General features: G+C 26.5%; 1 protein-coding gene across 13 annotated transcripts in view; it reads left to right on the top strand.

The window, feature by feature from the left end:
* LOC107452551 (uncharacterized) overlaps window positions 1-14,320 on the top strand; it is a 90,500-nt gene that overhangs the window by 45,497 nt on the left and 30,683 nt on the right. For 2 of the 13 annotated variants that reach the window (XM_043046741.3, XM_043046742.3), the window contains exons 8-16: window positions 3,131-3,229; window positions 3,916-4,176; window positions 4,301-4,366; window positions 4,973-5,038; window positions 5,884-5,949; window positions 6,549-6,842; window positions 6,946-6,993; window positions 8,801-8,878; window positions 11,512-11,561. In XM_043046741.3, coding sequence (XP_042902675.1) covers window positions 3,131-3,229; window positions 3,916-4,176; window positions 4,301-4,366; window positions 4,973-5,038; window positions 5,884-5,949; window positions 6,549-6,842; window positions 6,946-6,993; window positions 8,801-8,878; window positions 11,512-11,561 — 1,028 coding nt within the window. The remainder of the gene's footprint in view (window positions 1-3,130; window positions 3,230-3,915; window positions 4,177-4,300; window positions 4,367-4,972; window positions 5,039-5,883; window positions 5,950-6,548; window positions 6,843-6,945; window positions 6,994-8,800; window positions 8,879-11,511; window positions 11,562-14,320) is intronic. The other 11 variants (XM_071177478.2, XM_043046743.3, XM_043046746.3 and 8 more) reach the window with 11 other exon arrangements.

Genomic DNA, 14,320 nt, shown 5'->3' on the forward strand with positions numbered 1-14,320 from the left:
TTTAAGAACTGTTCCTTCACTTGGTTATCTTACTACTTATTATTTAAACCACCAAAAGCTTAAAACAATATTATGTAAGTTATCTAAAATTTTTTTACATAATTTGCATTTATTAACAAATATGTCGATATGCATTTAATAACAAATACGTCATTTAGCTAAAATTACAAATTTTGAAATTTTTATGATTTTTTTTTTAAAGACAAGCTAAGCTTAAGTATTCCATCACTGGTTAGTTTACCCTATAAGATTTTGAGAAATTTGCGATGTTGTGAGAGATGCTTAAAAATGTTGACTACGTATTTTTATTAACATTTATAAAATATATATTCAAGAAATTGATGAATATTTTATTCCAAATTTATTCATTCGTATGTATATTATTGAAATTTTATCAGTTATTGAGAAGAAAAAAACTAAAAAATAAAAAATAATCACATTAAAGAAGCACAATCTGTTGTATAATCATATTCTATCATGCTTTTATAAAACTCCACATTCTCTGAATAAAATATATTTTATTCAATAAAATGTTTTATTCAAATTTCTTTACTAAATTGCAAATAGAATTTTAGACGACTAAAAAAGAAACATTGTATTTTATAGCTTAAAAAAATAAAAATGAAAAGATAAGCAAACGATTATTAGCGAAAAAAATATGAATGAAATTTTATGCTAAGCGCGCGAAGTCAAGTTCCTCGCAAGTTTATCACATTTTAATATTAATCGCCCCATTTAATCATTTCTTCATTGTCGCCAAATTATTTTTTTAAAAATAAGTAATTTTAATTTTTTTCAGCTTCTAATAATAAAAACAGTTGAAACTTTAGATTTTTCAATTGAAAAATATGTAGATTAATATGGTATAAAAAAATTCATACCTTGTAATTCAAAAATGTTTCATCCTTAATTTAATTAAATAATAAAAAATAATTAACAATTATTAAAAATTATTTTTTTCGTGAAATTATCTTTGGGTAAATGAGTTTTATGACTGGGTGAAATTTTCTTCGAATTGCTTTATTAGTTTTTAAAATATGACAAAAAACGTAAAAAGTGAAATTAACATTAAGGGGTACGAAGTTTGGATCGCTCTCCTGACCAAACTATGGGGACCATATTTCCCAGATTGCGGCTACCCCCTATATTTTGAAGGTTAAGAATCCAAATATGTAAGAAAAAACATATGTTTATTCAGAGAAAGTACGTTTTTGTGTCTGATTTCGTAACTTAATTAATAGTTAGCACTAATTAATTAGCATATTTGAGGTCACCCCCAAGAACCATTAGGATTAACACTTAGTTCGTGAAAATCCGATCATTAGAACGAAAGTTATTCAGGGTGATATCTTTTTTTTTTTTTTTTTGCGGACTGTACATGGAATGATGTTAATACTTTTGTTTCTTTGAAATTAAATCAACATAATCCCTAGTCTAGGGATTCTAGTATTCATTTTTTGAATTTTATCAGATAAAAAATTTTTGCCTTTGTAAATGTTATTAACAGGAATTATTAAATATTTTGAAATCAATGTTCTAATTTGTATTTTTGTTACTGTTAAAAGCTGGTTTTTTTTTTTTTTTTTTTTTTTTCAGTTTGTTCAATTTTAATAATCCAGTTCTTTTTTATTGTTGTTTAAATTGGCTTAATACAATATTATTACATCATCAGATTTCAATAACGATTGTTTGTTAATGATTAATTTGAAAATCACTTTCTGTCATATTTAATTCCATTGTAATTTCTAAGTGTTTTTTTTTAACTCCCCTCCCCCCAACAATTACAATGGATGTGCGAGGAAATGTTTAAAAACTACATGTAAGACGAACTACATTCGCATGTTTAAATTGAATACAGTTTGAAAGCACCATAATGTTTCGATTCGTTTAACTTTCGATTAGCAGAAATTTCATTGTAATTTCACCTATTTTTATTTTTTTAATTTATTAAATTATTTTTTTGAAAGGCAAAGAATGGGATTTAGGGCAAAGATGCTCCGTTTTATAAAAACGTGGATTTTTTTTTTTTTTTTTTTTTTTTTTTTATAATCTAGGGTTTGAATCCATTTCTTGATCAAGTTCGTTCTGATGCTTTGGGTGCATTTTTTTTCATTTGACAAAATGATTCAACTATTAAATGAATTGTTATTTAGCCATTTTTGTTTGAGAAATTTCTAATTTTGTAGTTCAATGAAAATATGATCAATTTTGTAACGAGCACAGTTTGGACAAAATACAGTAAAATAGCTCTATATTTAAATGTAAATAAATTGTTAAATTTCAAATCAGAAATAAATTTAAAAATATTATGTAGGATTGCCTGGAATTATTATTATTGTTATTTTTGCTTAATAAAACTATAGTCCATTTGGTACCCTGTGTGCAAAAACTACTAATATTGACACATCAAAATATTTTTTATTCAATAAAAACAATATATTCTTCAAGCTTAACATATTTTCTTCACATATTTTCTTCACATATTTATCTTAATTTTTAAAAACATAATGTTGCACCAAAACATTGAAATTTAAAAAAATGAAAAAGAAAAAATTAATCTCGTTAAAATAAATCAAATCTAATAAATTTGTCAAGATATATTACAACAATTACATTTTGAATAAAATACTTAATTGGCACTTTCTGGGCGATTAAGTACCCATCTTAAACTTTATGAGGGAGAAAAATATACTGACCCGGAAATTTTAAGATTTCAACCTGGAAAAATCAAAGAAATTTGAAACCTGATTTAAGTGTTCACCCTGATGTACGGAATGAGACCTTTGTGACCCTAGCAGCTCAAGATTACGCAGGCGTGATTTCAGTAAGGTATTCTTGTATTAATACCTATAAACTCGGAGCATTCAGACCTTGAGAAGAACTTTTTTCTTCATACGTTGGCTAAAAATTAATTATTATTGAATTATGAAAGCTCAAAGTTGATTAATGAAAATTGAATAAAAAATTATGTCTCCTCTGTCGACTGAATATTTGGGTTCTCTAAAGTAGGGCAAGTCCCAATAAGACTTTCAGATTGTTCATGTCTTAAACCATTAAGTATTGTAACTTTTTCAATGTTATTAAAATAAAATTATTTTGTCTCTTTTAACCAAAATTAATTTGTTTTCAGATACAGTAACTGAGAATCAGAATGTCAAATCAAATAATAAACCAAAGAGACGACAGCCTCTCAATAAATCTAAGAAAGCGACAGATTTGGCAAAAATAGGTATACTTAAATCTATTATTACCTCCTATTTTATATATATATATATATATATATATATATATATATATATATATATATATATATATATATATATATATATATATATATATATATATATACATTCATAACCTAATTAACTGGAATTATAAATAAATTTACTTTAATAGCAAGCAGTTATAGTTTCCAACATAATAGCTTTCTGTTATATTTGTCTATTAAATTAGTCTGTTTAAAGATTAATAAATTTGTAGTTAAATTTAGTGTTCCTTTTCATGAACTCTTTTTAGCACTAGCTCATCTCTATTAAATATTCTTATATTTTCTTAATGTCAGTCTGACATTTTTACCTAAAAAATCTCATCTGCAATATTTATCAAAGCACATCTACAAACAAACCTATCAATATGCATCTTAGGCAATTGCAATTAAAAAATAGCATACTAATTAAAAAAAATTTTTTGTAAAAATAGTGCTTAAGAAAAAATTTATTTTGATATTTTCAAACATTTGAAAATATAATGTGAAATGTGTGTGAAATATTGCTATGAAGCTTAATTATTTTAATTAAATAGTCAATACTTAATTTTCTAATAATTATAGAAAAAATAACTAAAAAGAAATATATAGAACTTTATTTTAATTCTTTATTAGATTTTAGTTCTTGTTTTTTTTCCTCTCTTTTATAGTTCAGGAAAAGTCATTAGTAAATGGTAATATTGAACAGCATACACTTACAAGACGTACCAGTCCACATATTTTGGAAAATGAAAGTTCGTCGTCAAGTTCAATCCGTTCAATCAATTCTGATAAAGTAGAAAACCTTAACCATAATTCAACTTCTGAATCTGACCCAAGGCAATCTTCAAATAATTGTTCTAAATTAGAATTACAATCTCAATTCAAAGCAAATTGCTCAACTTCATTCTGGGAGAAAAATTGTGTATTAGGTAAATATTACTTACCCTAGAAAATTGTTCTTATACAGAAAACATATTGCTATTCAATTTGGTAAAAAGGAACTCAATTTTTAACACATCTTTCACTTTTAACCAAAATTATATTTGTTTTCAGATACAGTAAATGAGAAACAGGAAGGCAATAGTAAATCAAAGGAACGAGTAGATTCATTAAGTACAGGTATGAGTTTATTCACCTCCTCTATGTGTATTCCTATACCTCTATGTGTATTCCTTGTCACCTCTATGTGTATTTGTTGCTTTTTTTTATTAAACATAAACTGCTTTATTATTAGTTCCAGTGACTAGGGAACTGCCTCCCAATAAATTAATTTTTACTTTTATTCTTTGAACTTCACAGCGTTTTTATTTTAAAATAAACTTCTAAATCAAAGCGCATTTATAAACAAACCTATCAATATGCATCTTAGGCAATTGTAGTTAAAAAATAGCATACTGTTTGTTTTTTGTTTTTTTTTGTTTTTTTTAAATAAAAGTGCTCAAAATTTTTTTTTTTAGATATTTTCAGACATTTGAAAATAAAATACTTAATAGTGTGTGTGTGTGAAATATAGCAATGAAACTTAATCATTTCATTAAGATAGTCAATCAGAAATAAATGCAACATGTATATAAACTTAATTTACTAATAACTATAGAAAAAAATATATAATATTTACAGTAGAAAATAGTTCTTTTACAGAAAACATATTGTCATTCAATTTGGAAAAATTTACTCTATTTTTAGCAGATCTTTCTCTTTTAACCAAAATTTATTTGTTTTCAGATACAGTAAATGAGAAACAGGATGCCAATAGTAAATCAAAGGAACAAGTAGATTCATTAAGAACAGGTATGAGTTTAATCCTTCTCACCTCTATGTATATTTGTTGCTTTTTTTTATTAAACTTAAACTGCTTTATTATTACATACCTGCCAACATTCACTCTTTTCGAGAATAGAATTTCCAAGTGGTAGTAAAACAATTACCGAAAAACTATCTTCCTCAAAAATATATTTATATTTTAATCGGGTTGAAATTCGCTATCGTAAGGACTAATATGCTTTTATATATTTGTTGTAATCATTTATAAGTAGTGGTGGTCAAACTCATTTATAATTATTATTATAATTCAAAACGCTTAGCGGAATAACATGAATTTCGCTACCACTTTAAATATGAAAATAAAATCTTCGGGGAAAATCGGAAGAGTTGGCAGCTATGTTATTAGTTCCAGTGACTGGGGAATTGCCTACCAATAAATAATATTTTACTTTTATTCTTTGAACTTTACAGCTTTTTCATTTCAAAATAAACTTTTAAGTCAAAGCACATTTATAAACAAACCTATCAATATACATCTTAGGCAATTGTAGTTAAAAAATAGCATACTGATTTATTTTTTTTAAGTAAAAGTGCTCAAAAAATCTATTTAGATATTTTCAAACATTTGAAAATAAAATATTTAATAGTATGTGTGTGAAATATAGCAATGAAACTTAATCATTTTATTAAGATAGTCAATCAGAAATAAATGCAACGTGTATATAAACTTAATTTACTAATAACTATAGAAAAAAAATATATAATATTTACAGTAGAAAATAGTTCTTTTACAGAAATATTGTTATTCAATTTGGTAAAAAATAACTCTATTTTTAGCAGATCTTTCTCTTTTAACCAAAATTTGTTTTCAGATACAGTAAATGAGAAACATGATGCCAATAGTAAATCAAAGGAACAAGTAGATTCATTAAGAACAGGTATGAGTTTAATCCTTCTCACCTCTATGTGTATTTGTTGCTTTTTTTATTAAACTTAAACTGCTTTATTAATTCCAGTAGCTGGGGAGCTGCCTCGCAATAAATAATTTTTTACTTTTATTCTTTGAACTTTACAGCTTTTTTATTTCAAAATAAACTTTTAAATCAAAGCACATCTATAAACAAACCTATCAATATGCATCTTAGGCAATTGTGGTTAAAAATAGCATACTTATTTATTTATTTATTTATTTTTTTTGGTGTTCGAAAAATCTATTTTGATATTTTCAAACATTTGAAAATAAAATACTTAATAGTGTGCGTGTGTGAAATATAGCAATGAAACTTAATCATTTTTTTAAGATAGTCAATCTAAAATAAATACAACATGTAAATAAACTTATAGTACTAACAACTGTAGTAAAAAAATAGCTAAATGTAAATATATGAAACTATATTTTCAATTCTTTGTTAGTTTTTTGAAAATTACATTTCTTTAACTTTAAATATTGAAAAATATCAGTTTCTAAAATCAAACAATTTTAATTTGCATTTTAGTTGAATATGTTAAAGAAAAATTTCTGTTCTCTCTTTAATAGTTCTAGAAAAGTCATCGGAAAATCAAATAAATGAGCAGCCTGCATTTACAGGACATAACAGTCCTCATATTTCAGAAAATTGTAGTATGTTGTTATCAAGTTCAATCCTAACAAGAACTGATGAGGTAGAAATTCCTCCTACTCCTGAATCTGACTCTGACGGACGGACGGACTCTGAATCTGACGGAAGGCAATCTTCCGTGTCTAGCTCCAGTAATTGTTCTGAATATGAATTACAATATCAACCCAAAGCAATTAATTCAACTTTGTTCTGGAAGGAAAATTACGTACTAGGTAAATAATATTTACAGTAGAAAACATATTGCTATTCAATTTGGTAAAAAGGAACTCAATTTTTCGCAGATCTTCTCTTTTAAAAAAATTAATTTGTTTTCAGATACAGTAAATGAGAAACCAAGGAAACGAGTAGATTCATTAAGAAGAGGTATGAGTTTCATTCTTGTCACCTCTATGTGTATTTGTCGTTTTTTTTTTTTTTTTTTTTTTTTTTTTCATTTAACTTAAATTACTTTGTTATTAGTTCCAGTTGCTGGGGAACTTCCTCGCAGTAGATCATTTTTTATTTTTATTCTTTAAACTTTGCAGCTTATTTATTTCAAAATAAACTTTTGTATTATGTGATGTGATTAAAAAAAAGCATTACTTTTCTCATTCGTTGTAAAATCTTTTATTATTGTTATGCCTTATTTTTTATTATGACCTTTTTTTTTTAAAGTATGGATTGAGTAATCTTTAGTTTCGAATGAATTTTGATATTTAAAACATTTATTTTATGCAAATTTATAACTAAATTGACAGATGAAAAGTGTTTAGTCTCCAAAACATGACATTTATTTCAAAATTATGTTAGTGCGAACTTTTGACTCTTAATACTTGTTTAATACAAACTATTTAGATTATTAACTGGTTCAAACCTTTTTCTTCTGGACACTGCCAAAAAAACTTTCTAGTCGGACTATAGTATCCCAGTAAAGGTATTTTATTTTTTCTCTTTTTACCTTTTTTTGATAGTTCATTTACTTAACTTTTTGAGGCACACCTGCAAAAGAGTGTTTCTCTTTGTTTTTATAGTTTCATATTTTAGAACATAAAAGTTTTCAAATATGTGACTCTAAGCCTATGAGCCACCTACAATATTACTACAAAGATATTAATAATTGATAAAGTTATGTAACTTTCTCAGCATTTTGACTAATTTAAAATTAGACCATGATAGGGCAGTGTTTTGTCCACTCCTTATACATTTATCTTAAGGTTCTTGGAGGTTTTGATCAGAAATTATCAGCTATAAATGTTTTCTCAGAAGGAATGTATATTTTTATTGTTTTTTGCTGCTAATGCTTTGAAAAGAGAATATAAATTCTGACTTAAATAAATTGTAAGCCTGTTTAGTTGCAGGCTATTAGGTTAAAGTAACTAATATCTTATTGTGTGTATTTTTTTATGAACTACAAGGAGTGATCAAGAGGTACGAAACGACATAAAAACGTAGCAGTTAAATATTTGCATATTCCGCCATGGAAGAACGTAGCGAGACATCTCGGGATGCGATTGGAGTCTCTGACTGAGATCGGAGCATGCGCGGACGAGAGCATATGCTCTTATCAAAAGCGGCGTCCAAATGATGTGACAGTCCGTATGAGGAACTCGAGCACAGAAAAACCATTAACTCCCATGTATACTGAGAGGCACTCCGACGCCTACGCAGGTCCAAAGACGGGGGCTGCTCACGGAGGGTGTGGTTCTGCTCCATGATAACGCTCGTCCACGCGTCTACAGAGTCACGCACATGGAACTGGCCAAGTTCAAGTGGGAGAGGTTGAACCATCCGCCCTACAGTCCGGACATGTCGCCCTGCGATCTCCTTGCGTTTGGTTCACTGAAGAAACACCTGAAAGGGAAGCGCTTAGACTCGGACGACGTATGCAAGGACGCTGTGAAGGACTGGGTATCGTCATGGCCACAGGAATTCTGGTAACAAGGAATCTTGCAGCTTGTTCATCAGAGGTATTGTTGTACTCAGGCCTATGGTGTATATTTCGAATAAAGTCTACATTTGTACCCACCGTGCCGTTTCGTACCTTTTCATTTGATCACCCCTTGTAATTCATCTCTTCAGATTAAAGCATTTTTTAAAAAAAATTTCTTTGCCCAGTTGTAAAAAATTCTGTATCAGTTTGACTTTTAAATAACTTTTTCTTTGACATTGAATTATTTTTTAATTCCATTAGTTCACTCACTTCCCGATGTCTCAGATTACACCCAAATGCTAAGCAGGATTGATGCAGAAGAAGTGTCATCGGAAGAAGGTTAATTATCTTGACTGTTGTTACTGCTCTCAATGTTGTTATTGTTATACTAAACTTGTTTTGTGTGCTCTAGGGTTTGTGTACTCTAGTTTTTGAGGTTTTATATAAAATTCTTAAGCAAATAGTTTAAGCAAATTTAAATTTTTTTAAATAATTTTTTTATGTCTAAATGAATTGTTTCTGAAATTGTCTACTAACTAACATTGTTTCTAAAAAATACTTGAGCTTTAAAAGTTTTTTTCCCTCATTAAAATTGGGCAATATTGTAAAGTTTAAAATTACAAACAATAGATAATGTCTATAAAATTTCTTAAAATTGAGCACTTCTTAGTTACTAAAATTAATTAGTTTCCTTAGTTTTGGTAAAATTTGAATTATGTAATCACTTTTACTGATTGCTATATGAAATTGATAGTTAAACAATACATAAATGTTGCAATATATATCCTTTTTTTCCATTTAAACCAGAGTTGGTAAGGTTTAAGGCAGAATGGTTTAATCCACGGTTTAAACCACCCTGTCCAAAGCTGTTTTAAACTATCCAAAACCCTTTTATTTAAGTTATGTCACAATTTTAAAAAAATATGTGAAAAATAAAAGATTAATTTTTAAACAAGAAACAGAATAAAGACAAGTTTTTATTTTATTATAAAGGTTTATTATTATTTTTAATATTGCATTATTTATTCTTATTTAAGAGGTAAGGTACTTACTTTTGTTGTTCAGTGAATTGTGGAGCTTCAAAAGTTATAAATCTTTCCCTATTATATATCCCTTAATAAGTTAAAGCAAATTGCTTAAAAGTATAAAAAATTTATTAATATATGTAATTATTATGTGTGCAATGGTCACGCCAAATTTTACCTTTTACCAAAGTTCAAGGTTTTGGACACTTTAGTCTATTTAGGATAGTTTAAGACAGTAAAACCCTCGTGTTCTGTCCAAAACCCCAACCCTGATTTAGACAAATGAATGTGTTACAAAGTTATATATTTTTAAAAAAATGTATATAACTCTGCTTCAAAAATTTGCAAGATTCTATTATCAATCTAGAATGTTAATTTATCTTTTCAGTTTTTAGGTTTTGCCATTTTTTATTTAAAAGTTTGTTTCACACAACTTTAAAAATTATATAGAAAATTAAAAGAGAAATTTGTTTTTATTTGTAGTCGTTCTTGATTATTGTAAACATTGCATACTAACATTCTCTGTCTTGTCCAGTGGAAATAAGATAAAAGGTTTTCAAGAACATTTATTTCTTTTAAAAAGTCATTTTTAAACTTTTCCTTTATTGCATTCATTACAAAAAAAGTGATAAAAGATTGACAAATTCTTTTCACTTTCTTGAGGAAAGTCACTTTACTTATCTGTAAGAACGTGTTTAACTTATAATTCTTTCGTATGTTAAACTCATCCTTCTAGGGCAGGTTAAGAGATACTACTAGGGCTGCATGGCCAGACTTTAAATTCTTTTTAAGGCTCTGCCAGGGACCCAAAAATAAAGAAATGTAAAACTGATTTTTTTGAACTTTCAAAATTTATTTAAATGCATTCTTTAGTTTGAATTCAGACTTTTCCCCTTCTTTTAAGATCCTGATGATTTTGTTAAAAAAAAAAACTACACATATAATTTGGTTCTTTCTGTCAGGCTCTTGTAAACATATTAAAATTATGATCTTGTTTTTGTGAAGAAGACTAAATATTAAAACCATATCCTGCAAGAAGTTGTAGTTTTAAAATTGCGAGTTAGAGAATTCATTGACTACATTTTTTTAAATGATGTTGTGAAGAGTTTATTTTTTTAAATAAAAAGTACTCCCTTTACGAAATAACTTAGAATATTTTATGAATGATTCGTTTCTACTATAAAATAATTTATGAAGGATTCATTAACAGACCCAAATTTCACGTAAAATGAAACTTAAAATTTCCCAAATATTTAAATAGTCATGTTCAATTTATGCTTTTCTCAATGATAATGTGTTAAGTAAATTTTAATGACTGTTCTCCCCAATTTTTTTTCTTTTCTTTCTTTTTCTTTAAAAAATAAATAAATAATTAAGACTTTTATAGGAACTTAAAAATTTCAAAGAGCAGTTCTTTTTAATGTTTTTGTAAATTACACTTGGCTTAAATTGAATATGTTTAAAAAAAAGTTTCTATGTGACTGATAATTTTAATTATAATAATTTTAATTTAATTTTAAATTATATTTTAATTATTAATAATAAGAAGCTGCCGGCTTCTTCATAACTTGATCCATCCCTGTTCTCATTGTACTACTATTCTCCTGACTCCCAATAAATGGCACTCAAATGATTATGTTTGCTGAAATTTAGTAACCTATCTTTTCTTTCAATTACTCTTGCGTGTTCTGATATCACAGTGTTCGAGTTAACCCTTTGTTTACAGCTGGTACGATAAGTGAACCAGAATGACTTCATCAAGTGCTATAAGCAAAAGGTTAAATGTGAATTGTTGTTTCCTCATTAATTCACAAAGTTTTATTTGTGTTAATAATTAGCTTGAATTTCCATACAGAAAGATTAGTGTTGTTAAGGCAATATTTATTATGACTATTCCTTTTTAAAAACTATTAATAATGATTCCACTAAATAATTTTTATTTTTCAGATTATGCTGTTTCAGAAATTGATGCAGCCGTTAGCTCAGATAATATTGAAGTAAGCTATTACATTATAAAATATTGATTATCATAAAATGGAGTTTAATGTAAAGAAATGTTACTAAATTTTAATATTACAGATTCACAAATTAGCATTATGAAATCTTCATGATTTGGCTGGGTTAGTCTGTTTAAACCAATGTAGTTTTAAATAAGATTTAAACCAAACAGTTTAATTTCTTTAAAATATTCTTTTTTTTTTAAGAAAAACCTTTTATTAGCTTACATTACTATTATTTTTATAACTGCTATAAGTTTAAATATAACCAAATAAAAGAGTTGTGCAAAATTTTTTCAATTTTTATTTTAAGCACTTCAATGAACACTAATATTTATTTTTAAAATGTTTACACATCAGTGCTCTTCTCTACATATAAATAAAAAAATAGACATGAGCAAATTTAAAGATGAATCATGAAGTCTCTAAAAATGTTTAAAATAAAGCAGACTATCTCCAGCTTTATGCTCTTATAGATTTTAAAATTATTTAAATAATGTTTTTATATGATGAATTATGACCAAAAATTTATTTTAACTCTTTTGTTATCTTGTTAAATAGTAAATTGTGGGTGAGTTTTTAAAAATGAACACATCTTGAAATGCATGTTTGAGAAAATGGACACATTAAAAAATTGACTTTTTCAGTTTTTGACCCAAATTTAACAATTAAACAGGTAACAATAAGCGTAATTATTGTGGGAAAAAGTTCTGGTCTTCAGAGTCAGGGTGGCTAGGTATATTTCAGGTGTAACTTTTATGGTGATATCTTCGCATTAGGAACTGTAAGCAATAAAAGAGTTTTAAAATTATCTGTTCTTGCAATGTAAATTTATTACCAGTATTGTAAATTGGTACCCGTTGCAACCTCAGGAAAATAACTGTAGACTTTTTAAGTCCTTTCAACAAAAGACACTTAATAAAGTGGTTTTTGAACCAAGTGGTTTTTGAAAAATGTCTAACATCACAATTTTTACATTTGCTAGATCATTATTTAAAGAAAGAAAAATATTCATAAGAGAAGTTGGAAAAATAAAATGAAATGTTATGTCAAATTTTGTTAATAGTTATGTTAATTTTTGTTAACATGCATTTTGAGCTGTGTCCATTTTCGTAAACCCTCATTTCAACTGACCTATGTCCGTATGTCAGATTTAAAATAATGATTTTTAGAAAAAAAAATAACAAATCTTGTACTATTAAGCTAAGCTGTTTCAAAATTTTGAATTGATTTCTTTGTACTGTTTATTTAAAATTTTAATCATATTAACAATTCATAAATCTTAAAAAATTAGAATGATTAATCATATTATAAGCAAGTATAGTTACAAATCTTCTATGATTTTGGTTAAATGATTTCAAAGTTTGATCTCTATCATTTTGTTTAAGAACAGGAGAAATTATTAATTCAATAAGCATAAATTTATCAAAATCAGGAATTAAAGGAGCATGCCAGTTTACTTTTGACGATTATTTTAATACTGTATAGATTTAATCATAAGTTATTGGAACTCTTTTTTTTATTATTATTATCATTATTATTTAATTCAGAAGATATTGAAATTATTAATATTGAATCTTATCTTTAAGTTGAGAGAATATTTTCTGATCAGGTTTTTTTACTTTGCTTTGTATATTTTAAATTTCTTAATCTTTATCATTGCTTCCAATTAACCATTAAATTATAATAATGATCATATACTAATTTAGTTATGTGATATGATTTTATTAATGTGTTTGGTATCTGCCTAATTCACAATTCTTTATTAATTTGGTTCAATCAGTAATATAAATCTGATGAAATAGTGTCTGAAGGAAGATCTTAATAATGGATAGGTGAAACAGTGGTTCCCAAAAGGTGTTCAGTGGTACCCCCGTATTTCCATGGAAGTATTACAGGGATTGCAAGAGTTAGAATTTTTTTTTCTAACTAGTAATGATAACATTTATATCCAATCAACAATCCATAATTTAATGTTTCGGTTGTTTATATGGAATTATTTAGCTAAAAATGCCTATAAAAAAAATAGCAAAATTTAAAAAAAAGAAACATTTCTCAAACAATATATTGAATAAATTATTTTTTTCAATAACAATCTATTTAATAAATTACAAGAATGAGCATTTATGAGAAATTAAATATTTCTCGTCCAGCTTTTCAATTCAAAATAAAATAACTAATTTAATTTCAAAAAGAAAGATTAAGGTATCAAAGAATTGAGTGGGAGTCTCATTGATTATAACAATTTGTTTAAATTCATTTTATCAAACATACTCGCCAAGAACAAATTGATATTATTAAACATTTCATTCGTCACATAAAATAGTTTCAAAATAATTGGAAGTCTTTTTTTTTTTTTTTTTTTTTTTTTTTACATATATAAAATGCTGGGATTATGCTAAAAGAATCTCGATCATTTAGGGTTCCAACGCCGAAAAAAATTGGGAACTGGAAGAGGCAAATATTGTACAAATGTTATGATCTCTATTAGTAGTGGTAATTCTAAATTCAATAGTGTCGATACTCTTGAAAAAAAGCTTTAAAAAAATTTCCTCTTTTTCTTTTATTGAAACATGTAGGGATGCCAGAACGAGGAAATTATCACTTAGAGTATGAAGGTCCTACAATTGTCTTGTAAATCTTTTTATTTAATTGTTAAATGTTTTTCCCTGCAAAAGTTGTAAAAAAAAAAATACTTAAGCATTGAGAAAGCTTAAATTTCCATTAAAATCTTTCTGCAATGACCTGCTATTTCTAAA

This window comes from Parasteatoda tepidariorum, chromosome 2 (genome assembly GCF_982258835.1).
Source record: "Parasteatoda tepidariorum strain Cologne lab strain chromosome 2, Ptep-v5.0, whole genome shotgun sequence".
Taxonomy (NCBI): domain Eukaryota; kingdom Metazoa; phylum Arthropoda; class Arachnida; order Araneae; family Theridiidae; genus Parasteatoda; species Parasteatoda tepidariorum.